The 22,044-nt window shown below is 45.1% G+C and overlaps 1 protein-coding gene across 7 annotated transcripts in view; it reads right to left on the bottom strand.

Annotated features, from left to right (window-relative positions):
- The window catches only part of LOC144680873 (3',5'-cyclic-AMP phosphodiesterase 7B-like), a 189,668-nt gene that overhangs the window by 6,693 nt on the left and 160,931 nt on the right, over positions 1-22,044 (bottom strand). For all 7 annotated transcript variants that reach the window (XM_078542356.1, XM_078542358.1, XM_078542357.1 and 4 more), the window contains 3 exons: positions 16,915-17,006; positions 14,317-14,461; positions 8,021-8,117 (listed from right to left, as the gene is read on the bottom strand). In XM_078542356.1, coding sequence (XP_078398482.1) covers positions 8,021-8,117; positions 14,317-14,461; positions 16,915-17,006 — 334 coding nt within the window. The remainder of the gene's footprint in view (positions 1-8,020; positions 8,118-14,316; positions 14,462-16,914; positions 17,007-22,044) is intronic.

The raw sequence follows: 22,044 nt of genomic DNA on the forward strand, positions 1-22,044 counted from the left end.
TTATGTAATGCTGGATGTTGGTGGCTTGAAACTTTATTGCACAGGCATTGAGTGGACTTTGGGATCAAAGGAAAGGGCCATTTCAGACATCCAGGATGGAGGCGGCAGCCCTGGCGTGAGGTGGTAGCACTTATCTGGCAGCCTAGCTGAAGGAGCGTTGGATCAAGGCATCCCCGGTGTCCCTGCCTCCTTGGAACTTTGAGGTCTGCCTCCATGTCCTCAGCGTTCTCCTCACCGTGCTCCTCGTCTGACTCACTATTGGATTCATTATCTGTGGCCTGTGCAGCTGCGTCACCATCCTCTTCCTCCAGTGGGTCCCCCCTTGCCAGTGCCAGATTGTGGACAGCGCAGCATGCAACCACTATCAGTGACACCCGCTCTGGGGGGTATTGTAGTGCTCCCTCTGAATGCTCCAGGCATCAGAAGCGAAACTTCAAAAGACCTATGGTTCTCTCTATTACTGCAGTCTAAGCAGCAAACTATGTACTGAACTCCTCACTGGCAATGCTGCTGGCCCTTTTTATCCCGACCGTGGATCAGCTTTTTGAAATTGTTGGCTGGCTGCCTGCCGCTTTGCATGCGACAAGCACAAAATCGCATGGGTAACGAAAAATCAGTGTCAATTGACTTTTAATGGCCTTAACTGGTCTCTTAGTGAATGGTGGGTGCAGCTCCAGCACCCACGTGCACCCGCTGACCAAAATATCGCACGAGTGCACAATGACGTTGGGATGCTCGCCTAATGTCATCACACGCTATTTTACGCTCGAGCGTGTCGGGTGCGTGCCCGCACAGCGAGCAAAAAATTCTGCCCCAGGGACTTGGAATGGGAATCTGGAAGTGATTATTGCTTTGAAATCATCCTTAGGTATACATTTGGTTACTGAGGGACGAGTTAGTGGGAAAGATGGAGAGAAATTAAGTTTAGGAATCCATTTGTTGACAACATCCATCGGAAGAACACAAGAAATAAGAGTACTAGACAATTCAGTGCCTTGAGCCTATTCCACCAATCAATATGTTCATTACCCATCTTCTACTTCAACTCCTTTCTGGCCTACTCCCCATATCCCTCGATTCCCTCAGAGATCAAAATCTATCAATCTCAGTCTTAAAAATACTCGATGATGGAGCATCCACAATCCTCTGGGGTAGACAATTTCAAAGATTCACAAACATCTGAATGAAGAGATTTCTCCTCATCGCACCCCTAAATGATCGACCCTTAGCCTGAGGCTGTGCCCGTGTTCTAGAATCCCCAGTAAAGGGAAATAACCTCAGTGTCTCCCCTGTCAAGCCCCTTCAGAATTGTGTATATTTCAATGAGATTACCTCTCATTCTTCTAAACTCGAATATTGCCCCAATGTACTTAGCTTCTCACCATAGGTCAACACTCTGATGCCAGAAACCAATCTAGTGAACTTTCGCTGTACCATCTCCAAAGCAAGTATATCGTTCCTTAAATATGGAGGCCAAAACTGCATATAGTACTCCAGGTGTGGTCTCATCAAAGCCCCATACAACGGTAGCCAGACTTACTGGTTCTTGTACTCCAATGCCCTTGCAATGAACACCAACTTGCCAGTTGCCTTCCTAATTGCTTGCCATTTCTACATGCTAACTTTGTGTTCCTTGTACGAGTCCACCCAAGTCTCTCTGAATATCAAGATTTCAAAGTTTAAGGCCTTTTAAAAAATCTTGGCCCATAACTTCCGTTCCGGGGGTACCCCAGAAGATGCTCTGGGCGCCCCCAGCCGGAAGCCCCCATGCAAGAACAGCACATTAATTGCCCGGGAAGTTCAAAATTCTTAAATCGGAGACTTTGGTTGGTGCCGACTGTCTTACCAGAGTAGTTACCTGGGAAAAGTTAGAAGAATTAAAACTGCTTCTAACTCTTGGTTAACTATCGATTATAGGACTGATGTCACCGCACCCCCCTCCCACCCCAGCCCCCTGGCACGACCCCACCCCCCCGCACCCCACAACCTCCTGACTACACTCTCAACCCATTGACTACCCTCCCACCAGCACCCCCCAACTACCCTGCCGGCCCCCGATTACCCCCAGATTACCCTCCTGACCCGCTGACTACCCCCTCATCGCCCAGACTAACCCCTCACCCCCAAGTGACCATTCGATATCCCAAGCTGACCACCTCCCTCACTGACAACCTGACTGACTGACCGCTCCCCTGATTGACCACCCAGCCTCCACCCTGACCTCCCTTTCTATACATCCACAAAAGCTTTTACAATCTTTTCTTATATTCCTTGCTAGTTTACACTCATTCTATTTTTTACCCTTTTTATCAACTTTTGGGTTGCCTGTTGCTGGTTTTTAAAATACTCCTAATCCACAGGCTTACTACTATTCTTTGCAACGTTATAATCCTCTTCTTTTAACCCAATACCAACCTTAACTTCCCTAGTAATCTATGGATGGATCGTTCTTTCTGAGTTTTTGTTTTTTAATGGAATATATTTTTGTTGACCTTTTGAATTGTTTCTTTAAATGTTTCCCACTGTTTACTGCCATAGCTTTTAGTCTATTTACCCAAGCAACCATAGCAACCCTCATATGAACATAATTAACTTTAAGTTTAAGATTCTTGTTTGTGACTGGAGTATGTCGCTTTAAAACTTAATATGAAATTCAATTATATTATGATCACTTTTTCCCAGATGATCTTTTATGATAAGATTGCTAATTAAACCTGCCTCATTGCACAACACTAAATTTAAAATAGCTTTATCTCTAGTTTGTTCCATAATGTATTGCTCCAGGAAACTGTTGCAAAAGCTTTTCTAGACTATCTCTTGCCAATTTAATTTGCCTAGTCTATATGACGATTAAAGTCTTCCATGATTATTATATAGCCTTGGTTCCAATAATTTCTTGTTTAATGCTCTGTCCAACAGTATAACTACTGTTAGGGGACCTATAAACTACTCCCACCAGTTTTTCTAACCCTTGTTTTCCACCCATACTGATTCTACTTCCTAATCTTGACTCAAGATCATTTCTCACTACTGTCCTTATATCACCCTTTACTAGCATGGCTACTACTTTTTCATTTTGTCTGTCTTTTCAAAATGTTGTGTACCCTGGAATATTTGTTTCCCAACTGGCCAAGGGCAAGAATAGAGGCAGGTGGGCACAGAATTTCGTGTCACCAACCCGCATGCCAGTTCCCTGGCTCCATCCGCCCTCGGGCCATTTTCCCGAAGACAGGGTGGAACACAGCAGGGCTACCTGCCCACAAGTGGCATGTAGCCATACGAGCCTGTTAATGGCCGCTTAAGCCAATTGTTGGACACTAACTGGGACCTTCTAGTCAACCTCCAGGTCCCTGCAGGTGACAGATCACTACAGTTGCCTGGAGGCGATTTCCCGGTGGCAGAATGGGCAGTCAGGCAGGCTTAGAGACCCCTCTCGCCACTTGCCCGCCCCCAATCTACATGGGTTCAGCAGCACTGCGGCTTCCCTGTGGAGGGGTCTTGCCCCACAGTGGTGGCTTGATTGCAAAGGCCTTTTTATTTTAAATTTGATAAATTGAAGACAGGTGACCTCACTTACCCTTACGGATATCCAGCTGCTACTTTCAAGCTAGAGAGTCTCATATTGCGCCCTCCAGCTTCAAGAGCCCACCTTCCACCCCTAATTGGAATGCGGGCCTGCCCTCCGGCTGTTAATTTGGTCTGTTCAGGGATAATGACAGATGGGTGACTGCTTCCCAAACAGTGTGTGCTTTTGAGGCCTGATGGTGAGGTCTGATGGGCCTGATGGTGAGGTCCCGAAGCCCGCAGGAAATCCTGTCCCATGTCTATATAATGGCAAGTATGTCTAAACCATTTATCTCTAGTTGTGGTGCTAGGTCATCTACCTTGCGATGAATGCTTTGTGCATTCAGATAATGAGCCTTTAATTTTATTTTCTTTTACTATTATTCCATCAGTTTGCATGCCAAAAGATTAGTGATTGTATGATCAAATAGGCTAGAAAAATAATTTGCAGTGGTTTACCAGGAATTTATGGCCAGTATATAGATGAAACACAACTGAAGTTATCTAGATACTTTGAATTTCACCCATCTGGACACAAGTCAATTATGCTTCTTTTTGAGCAATACACTGAAATATAAGAACTTTTTTTTTCAATTAAACAATTCAGGGAACATAAATTTCCCAAGACAATCAACCAAGCCCAGAGCTCATTACTCACTACTAGGTTTTCCAGTTTTTTGTGACTTAAATACTCGTTACTCCAGTTAGCGGCAGTATTTATATACAAGTGGGAGAAGATGAAATTAATATTTCCCCCTCATCAGTCTAAGCAAGTATACATTTGCTCTGCATCTCTACCAATGCTGCTCTAAATCAAAACTAAGGAGGTGTATAACTAAACCTGGGAAAGACAGTCTTAATTCCCTTCTCTTGGAGTCTCTGCTCAGTTTCTTCCATATCACAATGGCTGAGATCAGCAACTTCTGAATTAAGGAGTGGAAGAAGAGAAACCTGAACCCGTGTCCTATGACACACTCTAGGGGCAGAATTTTCCAGTCGGCGTGGGGGTCAGGCCCGACGCGTAAAAGAGGCTGCGCAGTACAAAAAAAATTCTTTATTCTAATCATTTACCATCCGATTAATGTAAGAGGCACAGAGGGAGAGACAAAAGGGCTGAACTTTCAGGGCCCCCTGAAGATGGGAATGCAGGGGGTGAGGTTCCCAAAAATAAGGGTGCTGGGCCCCATGCCAATTTAAAGGTGCTGATTCTGGTGCCAGCAATAATGAATAGCGCCGGCGGGGTAGGGGGGAACGTGGGCTGGAATCCCGCTCTCCTTCCAATTCAGGCCAATTAAGATCATTTAAAAGCTTGTTTCGATTTTTAATCACTTCTGATTTTGAAAGGGCCAGACAGGTTACCTGCGCCTTCAGAAACTGATCAGCTGAAGGCAGGTGGGCACAGAGTGGGAAGCCTAGATAAGAAATAGGAGCAGGAGTAGGCTTTTTGGCCCTTTGAACCTGTGCCGCTATTCAATAAGATCATGCTAATCTGATTGTGGCCTCATCTCCACTTTCGTGCTTGCTGCCCCCTCGCAATAACCCTTGACTCCCTTGTCAATCAAGAATTTGTCTAACTCAGACTTGAATGTATTCAATGGTCCAGCCTTCAGTGATCTCTGGGGAAGAGAATCCCAAAAACTAACAGCCCTCTGAGAGAAGAAATTCCTCCTCATCTCCATCATAAATGGGAGACCTCTCATTTTTTAACTGTGCCCCCTAGTTCTAGATTCCCCCATGAGGGGAAACATCCCCTCATCCTCTCAGCATCAATTCTGCCAAGCCCCTTCAGAATCTTATATGTTTCAATAAGATTTCTTCCCATCCTTCTAAACTCTCCATGAGTATAGGCCCAACCTGTTCAATCTTTCCTCATAAGCCAAACGCTGCATTTCAGGAATCAGCCTGGTGAACCTTCTCTGAACTGCTTCCATTGCAAGTATGTCCCTCTTTAAGGAAGATGTATACTCTCTAAGGAAAAACTGTATACAGAATTCTAGATGTGGTCTCACCAATGCCTGTGCAGTTGTAGCAACACTTCCCTATTTTTATACTTCATCCCAATTGCAATAAAGGCCAACATTCCATTTACTTTCCTAATTACTTGCTAGATCTGCATGCTGACATTTTGTGACTCATGTACAAGGACACCCAGGTCTCTCTGTACCACAGCATTCTGCAGTCTCCCTCCATTTAAATAATATTCTGCTTTTCTGTTTTTCCTGCCAAATTTTCCCACAGTGTACTCCATCTGCCAAATTTTTGTCCATTCATTTAACCAAGCCAAATCCCTATGCAAACACTTTGTATCCTCCTCAGAACTTTCTTTCCTACCTATCTCCGTATTGTCAGCAAATTTGGGTACAATACAGTTGGTTCCTTCACCCAAATCATTGATCTAGATTGTAAGTAGTTGAGGCGTCAGCACTGATCCCTGTGGCACTCCACCAGTTACAGTCTGTCATCCTGAAAATGACCCATTTATCCCGACTCTGTTTCTTGTTAGTTAGCCAGTCCTCTATCCATGTTAATATATCATCCTTGAATGTTGCCAAAACAATACTCATATCAACCCACAGCTGGTCAGCCAAATATTCCACCTTCTATATATGTTGAAGGAGAGACTCTGGAATATGTTGAGCGCTTTCCAAACCTCTCTCAAAAGGCCTTCATTGCTGAGGAGATCCAACATAGGATCAGCTGTGCCAGCACAGACTTTTACAAATTACGGCAGTGAGTGTTTGACAACAAAAACCTCCGCAAGTCAACAATGATCCTAGGCCGGGACTGATGTGGCGGACCAGCCAAAAGTCCATTGACTCCAGAGAGCCTCAGATCTTCCCTCCAACCACCAAAGTGATGGATGGATCCTAGGGGATATCCATTAAGAGATGATTAACCCCTCCATGGGAGCCCTAGATAGAGGCCCAGAGGCAAGATAACAAATGCCACCTGATCAGTAGGACAGCTACTGAGCAGGCCATCGGGTTTCTGAAGATGTGATTCCAGTGCCTGGACCAGTCGGGTGGTGCCATCCAATACCCTTCTCAAGAGCCTTGGCCATTGTGCTGGTCTGCTGTACTTTCCATAATATGGCTCTCCAGAGGTGTGGACCCTGAGGATGTTGAGGTCCTTGACAACTTATCAGGGGAGGATCAGCTAGTAAGAGAGGAGGAGGAAGTGGAGGCCGAGGGAGATTATACCGAGGGGTGCCCATGCTGCATGGAGGTGGCCGCCTTCTGCCACCCTCCAGGAAGAAATCCTCTCTCCTCTCCCTCATGCCCTCCAGCATTAGATCCAGGTTGGCACTGATGAAGCGAAGGTCTGCCCTGCCCTGGATGCCAGGCCTCAGGCTCCCCGTGACATCTCGTTCTCGTCAGTTCAAGTGGAAGGCTTTAGCACATACCGCAGATCTCTTCCTCAGGACAGCCAGTAGCCTCAGCGATGGCTGTGTGGGCTGTCTAAATGAGTCCCAGACAATATCTGACCCACCTTCATTTCTACCCCCACTGGCACTAGGCGGACTGAAAACTCGCCTCCAAATCAATTAAGGGGTCACTCCAGTGAAAATCCGAACTTCGGTCAGTTTCCCAACGGAGTTTCTGACTTAATAACAGGCCCAGCTCCCATCTCCTGCTTCATGGTGAAAATTCAGCCCAACAATGCAGTTGGATGATAGGCATTCTTCATAAGAATACTAGAGGAAAGTGAGTTTTGATGAGCCAAATGGCATTTCCCTGTCCCTATACTCCACGTGGCAAAAAAAAGGTTGGTATCCCTTGGCTGAGTATGATAGTTTTGTTAGTGCCATCTTTGAAACAATTTGGCAAGCAGCTGGAGAGTTCCATCAAATCTGAGACTAACTTTTTCAATGTTTTTTTCACCTCAAAAATAGAGTGGAAACAGGACTCTCAGAAACAAATGTGTCAAAGATCGATCTTGTTATATCTGACAGAATAGAATATGAATGAGATATTAAAAACAATCAACTTTCATGCACCCATAAGCCAGAAATTACTGATTATATTTCTTTTTTTCTGAAGGATCTTAAAGACACTTTTAGATCTAGTAGTGATATTTATAAGTTCCAAGTTAAATAATTCCAGGAGCTATTGCTAACAAAGCTGAAAAATAAAGCTCCTTTTTACCCATTTGTACGTTTTTTTTCCATGTGAACTTCTAAATCTTGAATTTGTTTTTGTTTTCTTTAGGAAAATTAAAGTAACTGATCCATCCATCACACTAGAAGTGATCATTTCCTCTCTGTTTGCTAGTTTTCCTTCCTGTTTTTAAGTGCTTTTTTTTACACCTCATTACCATTGGTTTAATTGGAATTTTAAAAAATGCAACACACCCTCTTGGACCACTTATAACAACATGGAGTGTCTATGCTCTAGGCATGGGTCATTTTACTTGGAATTGGCTGAACTCAAACAGAGTTCAGGGTGGCCCCACAAACCTTGTCTGTAGAATTCCTCACAGACTTTCTCACTCCATTGCTTGCTCATATTCCAGACTCGACAAGGATTACAAATGTCTGCGCACTTCAGTGCTATCTGAAAAAAGTCAGAAACAAACAGAAATTCTCCAATGAAATAGCAAGTAAGATTTTGGGTTTGTTTTAAAGCAACCTGCCACCAAGTTACAGAGGTAATATCCTTGTAAACTGCTGGTTATCTGGCTCCACAGCAATAGATAATTAATTACAAACCAATCTAAACCCATGAAACAAATTAGTGACTGTTTAAGAAAAAGTCACAAATCATATCTTGTGTAAATATACTACAGCGCACCTCTGTATTGTGAAACTTACAGGGTATGTCATTCTTGACTGTGGCATAATTTTTCTTAGGCCTTTGTAGTAACTTGCAGTAGTTCTGCAAAACCACACAAAACACCTGGGATACTATTACAGGCAGCATAGTATAGAGAGGACATGTTGGGCACCATCCTCTCTATTTCAGTTCATATATTTGCACAGAAAAGGATTGCTGTCTTCTCTGCTCTCTTAGAGATCAGTCACAGATACGATCTTCCTTATTTTCAAAATCTCCAAGTAATAGCTAATACTCTGTGGAGACTGTAGAAAGGAACAAGGAAAACTGAATTGCAATCTGTCTTAGAGAATTGAAGGGGATTGTTTTTTGCAATGAGGTGGGAAACCCTTCTGGGTGATTTCCTATATTGAAATCACTTAAGTGGAGGCACTCTATCCTGCGTGTCTGAAATGGATGCTTGCAGAGCTAATTTAATTAATTATAATTAGAAAAAAAAAGCCAATGTATTATTATGAGACCACAGAAGGATTATATGGCAAGTGCTATCAACAGTGGTAGTTACCCATAGGAAAGTGAGGCAGCAAACATTCTGGAAAGCTAAAACATTTAACATTCACATGCTGGAAAATCTTTACTACAGAAAAAAATCATACGTTCCACTATTACCAGATGCTCCAGGTTGAACAACAGCTTATCCAAAACTACAACTTCTCAGACTGCTGTGCTGTTTGAGAAGGTTTACGAGAATAATACCTGGAATGGGAGGGTTGTCTTATGAGGAAAGATTGGAGAGATTAGGCTTGTATCCAAGTTTAGAAGAATAAGAGGCAACTTGATTGAAATATATAAGATCCTGAGGGGTCTTGACAGTGTTAATGTAGAATGGATATTTCCTCTTGTGGGAGAATCTGGAACTCAGGGTCACTGTTTAAAAATAAGGGGTTGCCCATTTAAGAAAGATGAGGAGAAATTTTTTCTCAGAGTGTTTTGAGTCTTTGGAACTCTCTTCCTCAAAATGCAGTGGAAGTAGAGCCTTTGAATAATTTTAATGCAGAGGTAGACAGATTTTGGATAAGCAAGGGGGTGAAAGGTTACCGGAGGTAGGTGGGTATGTGGAATTGAGGTTAAAATTAGTTCAGCCATGGTCTTATTGAATGGTGGAGCAGGCTCGGGGGCTGATTGGACTATCTTGCTACTAATTTGTATGTTCATGACCTAGCTTGGGTAAGGTTGACAACTTGAAGAGCTTTTTCCATGGCTGCTGAACCCACTGAGAAACTCCCTCAAAGCAGGAGAGCATCTCAGTCTTGATGTCTTAGCATTTGATGTTCCTCAGCTGTTTCTCCACCTTCAGTGAAAGTATGCCATGCAACTTAGGCATAATCACAGAACCACACAGTGCAGAAGAGGCCCTTCGGCCCATCTAGTCTGCACCGACACGTGAGAAACACCTGACCTACCTACCTAATTGCATTTACCAGCACTTGACCCATAGCCTTGAATGTTAAGACGTGCCAAGTGCTCGTCCAGGTACTTTTTAAAGGATGTGAGGCAACCCGCCTCCACCACCCTCCCAGGCAGCACATTCCAGACCGTCACTACCCTCTGGGTGAAAAAGTTTTTCCTCACATCCCTCCTAAACTTCCTGCCCCTCACCTTGAACTTATGTCCCCTTGTGACTGACTCTTCAACTAAGGGGAACAAGTGCTCCCTATCCACCCTGTCCATGCCCCTCATAATCTTGTACACTTCGATCAGGTTGCCCCTCAGTCTTCTCTGCTCCAACGAAAACAACCCAAGTCTATCCAACCTCTCTTCATAGCTTAAATGTTTCATCCCAGGCAACATCCTAGTGAATCTCCTCTGCACCCCCTCCAGTGCAATCACATTCTTCCTATAATGTGATGACCAGAATTGCACACAGTACTCCAGCTGTGGCCTTACCAAGGTTCTATACAACTCCAACATGACCTCCTTACTTTTGTAATCTATGCCTCGATTGATAAAGGCAAGTGCCCCATATGCCTTTTTCACCACCCCACTAACATGCCTCTCTGCCTTCAGAGATCTATGAACACACACGCCAAGGTCCCTTCGTTCCTCAGAACTTCCTAGTGTCAAGCCATTCATTGAATACGTCCTTGTCAAATTACTCCTTCCAAAGTGTATCACCTCACACTTTTCAGGGTTAAATTCCATCTGCCACTTATCTGCCCATTTGACCATCCCATCTATATATTCCTGTAGTCCAAGACACTCAACCTCACTGTTTACCACCTGGCCAATCTTTGTGTCATCCACAAACTTACTAATCCTACCCCCCACATAGTCATCTATGTCGTTTATATAAATGACGAATAATAGGGGAACTAGCAGATCCCTGTGGTACGCCACTGGACACTGGCTTCCAGTCACTAAAGCATCCTTCTGTCATCACCCCCTGTCTCCTACAACTAAGCCAATTTTGAATCCATCTTATCAAATTACCCTGTATCCCATGTGCATTTGCCTTCTTTATAAGTCTCCCATATGGGACCTTGTCAAAGGCTTTGCTGAAATCCACATAAACTACGTCAACTGCACTACCCTCATCTACACACCTGGACACCTCCTCAAAAAATTCAATCAAATTTGTTAGGCATGACCTCCCTCTGACAAAGCCATGCTGACTACCCCTGATCAAACCTTGCCTCTCCTGTGGAGATTGATTCTCTCCTTCAGAATTTTCTCCAATAGTTTCCCTACCACTGACGTGAGACTCACTGGTCTGTAGTTCCCTGGCTTATCTCTACAACCCTTCTTAAATAGCGGAACCACATTAGCTGTTCTCCAGTCCTCTGGCACCTCCCCCATGGCCAGAGAAGAATTAAAAAATTGGGTCAGAGCCTCTGCGATCTCCTCCCTTGCCTCCCACAGCAATCTGGGACACAAATCATCCGTACCTGGATATTTGTCAACTTTTAAGCCTGACAACACCTCCAATACCTTGTCACTCCCTATATCAAGAACCTCGCAGTCTCTCTCCCCGAGTTCGATACATCCATCCTCATTCTCTTGGGTGAAGACGGATGTGAAAAATTCATTCAACACTCTAGTGATGTCCTCTGGCTCCACCCATAGATTGCCCCCTTGGTCCCTAATGGGCCCTACTCTTTCCCTGGTTATCCTCTTCCCATTGAAATACTTATAGAATATCTCAGGATTTTCCCTACTTTTACCAGCCAGAGCTTTCTCATATCCCCTCCTTGCTCTCCTAATTTCTTTCTTAAGCTCCAGCCGGCACTTTATGTACTCCACTAATGCCTCCGCTGATTTGCTTCCCTTGTACCTGCTAAAAGCCTCTCTTTTCCTTCTCATCGTATCCTGAATATCTCTGGTCATCCATGGTTTTCTGGGTTTGTTACTCCTTCCTATCACCCTAGAGGGAACATGTTGAGCCTGTACCCTCCCCATTTCCTTTTTGAACGCCCCCCCACTGCTCCTCTGTAGATTTCCTCATAAGTAGCTGTTCCCAGTCTAGTTTGGCCTGGCCAGATCCTACCTTATTTTACTAAAATCCGCTCTCCCCCAATCCAAAACGTTTTGCAACTTGTCTATTTTTTTGTCCATAACAAGCTTAAATTGTACCATGTTGTGGTCGCTATCAGTAAAATGCTCCCCCACCACCACCTCAGCCATCTGTCCGGCTTCATTCCCCAGAATTAGGTCCAGCACTTGTAATGAACAAGTGTATGCACAAGGGCAATAGTGGCAATGTTATATTTTGAACAGCCATTGATTTGTTGGTTAAGTTAAATCCAATAATATGTTTATTGTTGGCCTTTTACCTGCCCCCCCCCCCCCCCCCCCCCCCCCGCCCCCCACCCCGTGCAATTTCAAAGCTCCATCAATGTCAAAAAACCTGCACGCTACAGACAGAACTAAGTACTAAGTGATATCATAACTAATGGATCAGGTCAAAGCTCTGCTGTCCTGCCACATCCAGTCATGAATGGTGGTGGACAACTAAACAACTAACCGGACGAGGAGGAGGATCCATGAACATCTGCACCCTGAATGATGGTGGAGCCTGGCAAATCAGTGCAAAAGACAAGGCTAAAGAGTTCAGGCAGAAGGGCTGATTTGGATGATCCACCTTGGCCTCCTCCTTGGGTCTCCATCATCACAGATGCCAGTCTTCAGGCAATTTAATTCACTCCACATCATATCAAGAAATTGCAAAGTGCACTGGATACAGAAAAGGCTATGGATTCTGACAGCATCCTGGCTGTATATGCTGTGCTGCCACCTCTGGTCCCACAGGCAGTACAACTGAAGACTTATGTTCCAGGACTAGCTGTGCCACTAGAAAAACTGTTCCAGTACAGCTACAATACCAGACAATGTGGAAACTTGCTTTTATCTTTATTCATTCGTGGGATGTGAGTGAAGCTGAAAAGTCCAGCATTTGTTGTCCATCCATAATTGCCCTTGAGAAGGTGGTGGTGAGCCACCTTCTTGAACCACTGCAGTCCATCTGGTGCAGGTATACCCACAGTGATGTTCAGAAGGGCGTTTCAGGATTTTGACCCGGCAACAGTGAAGGAATGGCGAAATAATTCCAAGCCAAGGTGGTGTGTGGCTTAAGGAGAATTTGCAGATGGTGGGGTTCCCATGCATCTGCTGCCTTTGTCCTTCTAGGTGGTAGAGGTCGTGGGTTTGGAAGGTGCTATCGAAGAAGGCTTGGTGAATTGCTGCAGTGCATCTTGTATAGTGCACACACTGCTACCACTGTGAGTCAGTGGTAGAGGGAATGAATGTTTACTTTGGTGGATGGGGTGCTAATCATGAGGGCTGCTTTGACTTGGATGGTGTTGAGCTTCTTGAATGTTGCTGGAGCCACACACATCCAAGCAAGTGGAGAGTATTCCATCACACTCCTCACTTGTGCCTTGTCGATGGTGGTCAGGTTTTGAGGAGTCAGGAGGTGAGTTACTCACCACAGAATTCCCAGCCTCTGACCTGCTCTTGTAGCTACAGTATCTATACGGCTGGTCCAATTCAGTTTCTGGTTAACAGTAACCCCCCGGGACGTTGATATTGAGGATTCAGTGAAGGTAATGCTATTGAATGTCAAGGGGAGATAGTTAGATTCTCTCTTGTTGGAGGTGGTCATTGCCTGGCACTTGTGTGGCACAAAAGTTACATATCAGCCTAAGCCTGAATGTTGTCCAGGTATGGCTGCACATTGGCTTGAACTGCTTCAGTATCTGAGGAGCCACAAATGGTACTAAAGATTATGTAATCATCAGTGAACATCCCCATTTCTGACCTGATGATGCAGGGAAGGTCATTGATGAAACAGCTGAAGATGGTTGGGCCTAGGTAGTGGGCCACTACCCTGAAGAACTCCTGCAGTGCTGTCTTAGGGCTGAGATGATTGGCCACTAACTGACCAAAATCGATGTCAGGTTACTGCTCCCAACACAATGTGCTGTGGCGACCCACATTTGACCACGACTGAAAAAGCAAAGTCCTGCCCAAGTATGCAATGCATGACTAAGAGACAGCAAGGTTGAAGCTGACAACAAAAACAGTTTATTACGTCTGACACAATCACAGTATAACTGGAAAAGCTCAGCAGGTCTGACAGCATCTGTGGAGAAGAAGACAGAGTTAACGTTTCGAGTCCGTATGACTCTTCCTCAGAACTGAAGAGAATTAGAAATGAAGTGATTTCTCTTCAGTTCTGATGAAGAGTCATGCGGACTCGAAACGTTAACTCTGTCTTCCTCCCCACAGATGCTGTCAGACCTGCTGAGCTTTACCAGCAATTTTGTTTTTTTTTTCAGATTTTCAGCATCCACAGTATTTTGCTTTTACAGCCACAATATAACTGATTTGAGCGTTAATGCTATTAAAAGTAACTGTTCTGCTTTGCAGACATTCAAAACTGAACTAGTATTTTAGGAATAGTCTGTTTTTCCCATTAACATACCTGAAGTATGAAGTGTTTGTGATCTGCATCCTCCAATGATAAATCTCTGTTGTCTGAATGAGTTTTCATTCTTGCAAGAAACTCATTTTGTCGGCTAATATCTGTGGCCAGAATAAGAGATCCTAACTGTTGCTCAACGTCTTGTCTGTAATAAAAGCAAATTACATTATTTTCTCAACATAAGTGCTTTCATTGAATATAGCAAAACAAATAAATATGTGCATCAAGGTGGCATAGCACCTTGTGTTTCAAAATGGGTGGAATGCACATTCACATCTGCACCCTCCATAGAACCATAGAAAAATTATGGTGCAGAAAGAGGCCATTGAGCCCATCATGTCTGCGCTGGCCAAAAAGAGAAAAAAGGAACTAACTGCTCATTTTAATACCACTTTCCAGTACCTGGCCCGTAGCCTTGAAGGTTACAGCACTAACATCAGATCTAGGTACCTTATAAATGAGTTGAGCATTTCAGCCTCAACCACCAACTTAGGCAGTGAATTCCAGATGCGCACCACCTTCCAGGTAAAAAAGATTTTCCTCCCCTCTAATTCTTCTACCAATCGCCTTAAATGTATGCCGCTGGTAAATGACCCCTCAGCTAGCGGAAACAAGTCTTTCCTGTCTACCCTATCTACTAGGCCCCTCATAATTTTGTACACCTCAATTAGGTCACCCCTTAACCTCCTCTGTTCGAAGGAAAACAACCCTGGCCTATCCAATCTCTCCTCATAGCTGCAATTTTCAAGCCCTGGCAACATTCTTGTAAATCTCTTCTGCACTCTCTCCAGAGCAATTATATCCTTCCTGTAATGTGACCAGATCTGTATGCAAAATTCCAGCTGTGGCCTAACCAGCGTTTTATACAGTTCCATCATTACAACCCTGCTTTTGTGTTCAATACCGTAGAATCTTGCCTTTGAATGCCTCCTACTGATTTGACACAGTTTTTCCTTCCAAGAGCTGTATCCAGTCCACTCTCACCAGCTTACCTCTCAGTTTTTTTAAAGTTTGTCTTCCTCTAATTTAGAACTTTTACTCCTATTTTATCTTTGTCCTTTTCCATAATGATGCTAAATCTAACTATATTGTGGTCACTATTTCCAAAATGGTCCCCCACTGCTACTTCATCCACTCGACCAACTTCATTTCCTAGAATTACACTCCCTCTCATTGGGCTTGCTTCGTGCTGGCTAAGAAAGTTCTCTTGTATTCAGTTCAATAATTTTGTGCCCTCTGTGCCCTTCACACTGTTCGTATCCCAATTGATATTAGGGTAGTTGAAGTCCCCAACGATTACTGCCCTATTGTTTTTGAAATCTGTCTACACATTTGTTCTTCTAACTCCCTTCCACTATTTGAGGGTCTATAGTACACCCCTAACAGTGTGGCTGCCCTTTTTTATTTCTGAGCTCAACCCATACGGCCTCATTTGATGCTTCACTTAGTTTATCATCCCTCCTCACAGCTGTAATTGATTCTTTAACCAATAACGCTACACCCCCACCGTTTTTATCCCCCTCCCTATCCTGCCTGAAAGCTCTATATCCACAATGACTTCAGCCACCACTCGAAACCCAGAGCTCAAGGTTCTGCAGCTGGCAATACTTCCTGCAAGTCTGGTTGTCTAGGGCACTGGTAGCGTCCACAGATTCCCACATATTACAAGACATGCATTCCATACAACCGAGCTGTCCTGCCATGGCTTCAATTTACTTCCCTTGTGTTAACTTTATTTTACTTTAGTTTACTTATGCAACATTATTTTACTTGGCTTCGACTTAACTTTATTTTCCTATTGCTTGTGTTTCTTACTTAAATGTAAGTAGCCCCTTCTTTTGAAAAGAATGTGTTTTTCTAATTCTCAGCTACTTGATGACACTCCCTAACAGCAGTTTCTCATCAACCAACGAACTTAGGTTTCTCCAGTGATGTTAGGTGCTCAGTGCTGCTGAACGCCTGGTTCGGGGTCCTCCTCTTGCACTCTCCTCTAAGTGCTGTTGACTGCCTGTCCCAGGGTCGTCCTCTCGCTCTCTCCTCTCCACGTGCCAAATTCTTGACCTCAGCCATTCAGTAATGAGGAGGTGCCTTGCAGAGGGCAGTGCTTCTCCACACAGAGGAGGAATTGGAGGAAAGACTTCTGTGGTCACCTCCTACCAACCAACCAACTTTATTTGTTATACGTATATGACTGCATTTGAGATGAAATTATCTTTCCAAATCAAAATGATCTGAATAATACACAAGCATACCCAGTGTTAAAAGAAACAACAAATTAATGATTTTCTGTGTCCTTATTGATGCTCTGACTGTGCTTATTTATGGAGTGTAATGGAGTCAAAAAATATGCCACTGTGTCCCAATACTTTGCAGTGAGAAGTAAAAAAAACAAAATCAATACTAATATTCACTGTCGTTTCCACGTCACATTTTCCATCACGTATTTGACAAGTAATTGAAAATTTGGTTCACTTCCAGATCACACTCGATTCCCAGTTGAGTGCTGCTCTTAATCATAACCCTTTATTAAATATAAAGGATACACTATTGTTACTTTTACTGGAGTGTATTGAATTGCCATAAATAAACATTACTCACATTATTTCCACAGGCAGATGAGCCAGCAGACCTGACTCTCGGAGCATCCCGACTGTAGATCTCCAGTGGTGATTCTCCAGTACAGAGATATTCTTAAAAGAGAGGGAAATTAAAATAAATGAAGAATATTCTGTATTTCCACAATGGCCCCAGTGAGTAAATGATTAATCCACTTTAACACCAAGCCATTGAAACGAGAATACCCCTGGTAAGAACCTGGTTTGAGCTGAGTTAGGGGATCTCAACTAGGGCAACAGTAGGATTGCAGCATTTGGCCTCAGTTAAGAAGGGGTCAAGAAAAATAAATAGTGCTGGTTCCCACATTAATTGCTTCTCTTAGTTTCTCTGCACAGCACTCAAAAGGTAGTCCAGCTGAAATAGGGAACTCACATAATGAAGAGCTGTGAAAGGAGAACTCATGTACTAAGATGTTCCTAAAAGACCAAGAATCTTCCAATCTGGAGTCTAACTTCAGTGGTGGGAGCGGACTGGGAGTGATTTCCGCTGGGGTGGGGGTGGGGGCGGGGGCGGGGGTGGGGGGGCTGGACAGCTGGCTACGCATGATCCTGCGCTGTTCAGCTCATTACATATGCATCTGCAAGGAGCATGGCAAACCTCGCGGTGGGGGGGGCGGTGGGGTAGACAGGAAGTCACTGTCCCTGCTGTTGACTCATGGGGTCGAAGGTCTGGGCACCATATTTAAAAGGCACCCAGACAGCCATTCATTTGCTCAGTGCAAGCCAGGAGCTCCATATTCTCTTGGGGCAGCATTTTCGGGTCAGCGAGCAGGGGTGGGGGGGTGCCCACTCGCCGACATGTAAAATATCGTACGGTGACGTCGGGCGGGCATCCCCATGTCACCGCACATCATTTAGATTTTCAGTTCAGAGGTCGCTCAGCCATTTAAAACCTAATTAACTCAATTTGATGAGCTGCCCGTCCAACCTTAAGGCTGGCGGGCAGGCGAAGAGCCCAGGCGGCCTTCACATTTTTCATGAAACCTCATCCACGGGCGGGATGAGGTTTCATGAAGTGTTTTAAAATCTTATAAAAATTTATACATTTATTCTTTGACATGGTCCAGCTCATGTGATAGTGTCACATGAGGGGGCATGCTTTAAAAGTTTAAAAACCTTTATTTAAAAGTTTAACACTGGAACGAATCTTGGAGGTGCCTCAGGGAGATCTCTGCATCTCTGCGCTCTTTCGTGCGCATGTGCGGAAGAACGCTGGGAACCACTCAGGGAATACCGCCCCCCGCCTGCACAGGGAGCACTCAGTGCTTCCAGGTGTGTGTCACAATGGGCGGGCCTTAATTGGCCCGCCCACATAAAATGGTGACGCGGACCTGATCGAGGGCGCCGATCGGGTTTGCGCCCGCTCCCGCACAAGCCCCCCGACAGGGGGAAATTTCTGGCCCTGATCACAGTCAGCGTGTCGCAGAGCAGACAAAGTGTGGCCTGATAGTTTAGTGAAGCCTCCCTACAGACTCTCCTCCAGTGTGCAAGTGCACAGGGATGTCAGACAGGAGCTTGGGTTGCAGAACTCAGCAGCAGATGAGACATGTTACTGAATGCAGCCACTTCATGGTGTCAATGTTCTATCAGTTGCAGGACATCCTGTCTGTTATTCACTTACTGGGGAGGACTCAAGATCTGCTACAGGCATGCGTGCTCCTAACTGCTCATGCACCCATAGGGATGACAATCAATCCTCTGTCTTTCTGCAAGACAAGAACTCTCACAACAGGAGGGAGCGGGCCAAGACTGGAGGCAGCCTGCCCGATATTTGAATCCTGACCCCATTCGAGGAGGAAGCTGCCGAACAAACTAGCCGGGGTAGAGCAGGACCATGTCTGTGCTGAAGGCTAGCTAGGACTCTCCCAGCAAGTAGTGAGGATGCCTCCAGTCTGCAGTTGTGAGACATTATTTTAATAAGGGAGGCTGCTTAGGCATCCACTAAATCTTTCTTTTCTCCATTTCAGGTACTAGCAAGAAAAGGGGGAGGCCCACAAGGGAGACCAGCCAGTGAACCAGCTCCAACTCCATGTCTGAGGATGATGCATCAGAAGCCTCAGAGGATGCACCATCACCATCAACGTTAACCATCACAGAGACATTCACCTCAGTGGGTGCATGTTCTAGAGTAGGCTCAAGGTCATAATCTGTTGAGTACATCACTGACACAGGTTCACAGCTGGTGCAGGAAGTGACAGCCGAGGTCTCTGACACTCAGAGGACTGCTGGAGACCAGGCCCCTGCTCAGCCCCATACAGATGATGAGCCTCTTGACTCGGTCATAACAGATATGATGGAGGCAGGCAGCGGAACATCAGACAGAGATGCCAGGGGCCATGTGCAGATTGGACCTAAGGAGTCCATCCATGTCCTGTCTGCTGGTGCGGCTCTGATATGCGAATGCTTGGCTGCCTCCATGGAAAAGGTGGCGGCTGCCTTGGAGCCCAGCTCCAACAGAATGTACAGTGGCTGCCGAATAAGCACTTGGACCTGTGCTCCATTGCTCTAGCTATGGGTGTAATGCAGCAATGGCTAGGTGAGAGGGGGGTGAGTAGTTTGACTTCTCTCCAGGTGTCCCTTGTCCTCGAGGAGTCAGGGAAGTGCCATTGCGCATCTTCAAGGAGGAGGACCGTCAGCAAGGCACCCTGAGAGCTTCATCCCGGGATGCTCTGAGGGTGCCCTGCCGCTCCACCTCCCCTCTGCCAATGACCCCTCGCCTCCAGCAGGTCAGGCCGAGGAGGGTGCACCTGCACCTGAGCAGGACAGCATTAGCAGGCCGGGGCCCTCTAGGCCTGGGGCCACCATAGGACATCTGCCTAAAGTGATCACAGTCAACAGGGTATAGCAGCTGTGGATGTCAGGGCTACAGCTAAATGTAGTAATAGGAAAAGAAAGACAAAGGAAGTTTGAAGGCACACAGGTGGTATAGGTTTACAACCATTGCATATACTTGTGGCACTTGTAAAAATATGTTTCATTGCACTGTGTTCAGGTTTGTTGTATTCTCATTATGCTGCTAGCACTTTGTTCCCAATTAGATTCTGATGATGTGGTTCTACTGATTCACTATTTACTATCTCACATCATCAGTAGTGTCATCATTGAGTATTCGGACATGAGTATGATTCAGCCTTGGCCATCATTCATCAATGTGTGGCCTAGGCACACATCAGGCAACCCAGCAGGTATTGCTCAACCTGTTCTGAGCCCTCTTAGAATGTTCTCAGCGCAGCGTTTGCAGTCAAGTTATTGCATGTCCTGCTGATGTCCTGATGTGAGATAAAAGGAGGATGCAAAGAGGCCTCAAGGGGAGTTAGACAGGCTAAGTGAATGGCCAGGATGGAGTATGAGGATCAAAAGCGTGACTCTGCACTGTGGTCTGAGGAACAGCAAACGGGAGACTTTCCTAGATGGTGAGATAATAAGAAGCGTGGACGGCCAAACGGACCTGGCTGTTCTTGTTCAAAGTAACTGTAAGCTAACATGCAGGTGCAGTCATCAAGTATGGAGACAACTGGCAAGTTGTCCTTGACCGCAGGAGAGATAGAGGGCAGAATTTTTCCCTTGGGGAGAGGGCTGGAAGCCGACCGGCGCCTGCGATCGGTACCGGACCACATTTTCACACTAGCGGGCCATTTAAGGCCTGCCCAACATGAAATGCGAGCGGCAGTGTGAGCGCTGGCTGTGCGGGGGTGTGGGGAGGAGGGCGAGCGGGCCGAGTGCGAACTTTGCGCAGGCACATGAGCGAGCGCTGCATAATCTCCCTCAGGCACAGAGCTGCCTCAGGGAGATGAAAAGGTATGAAAAATAAAAATGTAATGAAACATGTCCCCTCATGTGACTCTGTCACATGAGCAAGGACATGTTTTTAATGAAAAATTAGAGCATTTATTTTATTTTTATTTGCTTTTGGAAACCTCATCCTGCCCGTGGATGATGTTTCCAAAAAAATGCAATGGCCGCTTGGACTTTTCGCCTAATGGTTGGACAGGCAGCAAAAAGTTTAAGTTAGTTGATTACTTAATGGCCTTAACAGGCCTTTTAATTGTCGGCGGGCATGCGGCCGGCTCTGGCACGTACCCGCCGACTGAACTATCGCACGACTGCTCGTTGACGTCGCCACACTCAGCCGACATCAACGCGCATCATTTCATGCTTGAGCGTGTCAGGCGCGCACCCACCCGCCTAGCGAAAATTTCTGCCCAGGGTGTAGGATTGAAGAAATGAAAGCAAAATACTGCAGATTCTGGAAAGCTAAAATAAAAACAGAAAATGCTGAAAAAACTCAGCAGGTCTGATAACCCACTCATTCCCACATGTCCGTCCTTGGCCTGCTGCAATGTTCTAGTGAAGCCCAACACAAACTGGAGGAACAGCACCTCATCTTCCGACTAGGCACTTTACAGTCTTCCGGACTTAACATTAATTTCAACAACTTCAGACCATGAACTCCTCCATCTTACCCCCTTTTAATCCATTTTTTAAATTCAAATTTTTATTTTTATTTTATTTATTTATTTTTATTTATTTGTATTTTAAATCCCGTTTCCCCCAAACCCTCCACAGGGCCATCTGTCACTTGTTTGTGTGTTTCGCTTTCACAGAGCGCTGACCCTTGTTCTGCTTCTAATACATTCTGCTCTTACCTTTATGTCACTATCAGCACATTCTTTAGTCTTTAACACTATCATTAACACTCCCATTGTCCTGTGTCCATGTCATCTTTGTCAAATCTCTCCTGAGCTCCCACCTATCCATGATCTCCTGTTTTGCTCCACCCCTCTTAAACAGTGTAAAATCCATCACATTTCTACTTCTCTTTAGCTCTGACGAAGAGTCATATGGAATCAAAACATTAACTCTGTTTCTCTCTCCACAGATGCTGCCAGACATGCTGAGTTTTTCCAGCATTTTCTCTTTTTATTTTAGGATTAAAGAGGACTGGTAGCAGTTGACTGTAGCCTTGGTGAGACCTCATCTGGAGTATTGTCTGTCCTATTTCATCTCCTTACCTAGGGAAGGATTGACCTCACATAAAAGGGTTGCAACCAAGGTTCACCAATCTTATTCCAGGGACTGGGGGATTATCCCATGAGATAAGATTACTGCAGCT

The sequence above is a fragment of the Cetorhinus maximus genome, chromosome 5, assembly GCF_964194155.1.
Source record: "Cetorhinus maximus chromosome 5, sCetMax3.hap1.1, whole genome shotgun sequence".
Classification (NCBI taxonomy): domain Eukaryota; kingdom Metazoa; phylum Chordata; class Chondrichthyes; order Lamniformes; family Cetorhinidae; genus Cetorhinus; species Cetorhinus maximus.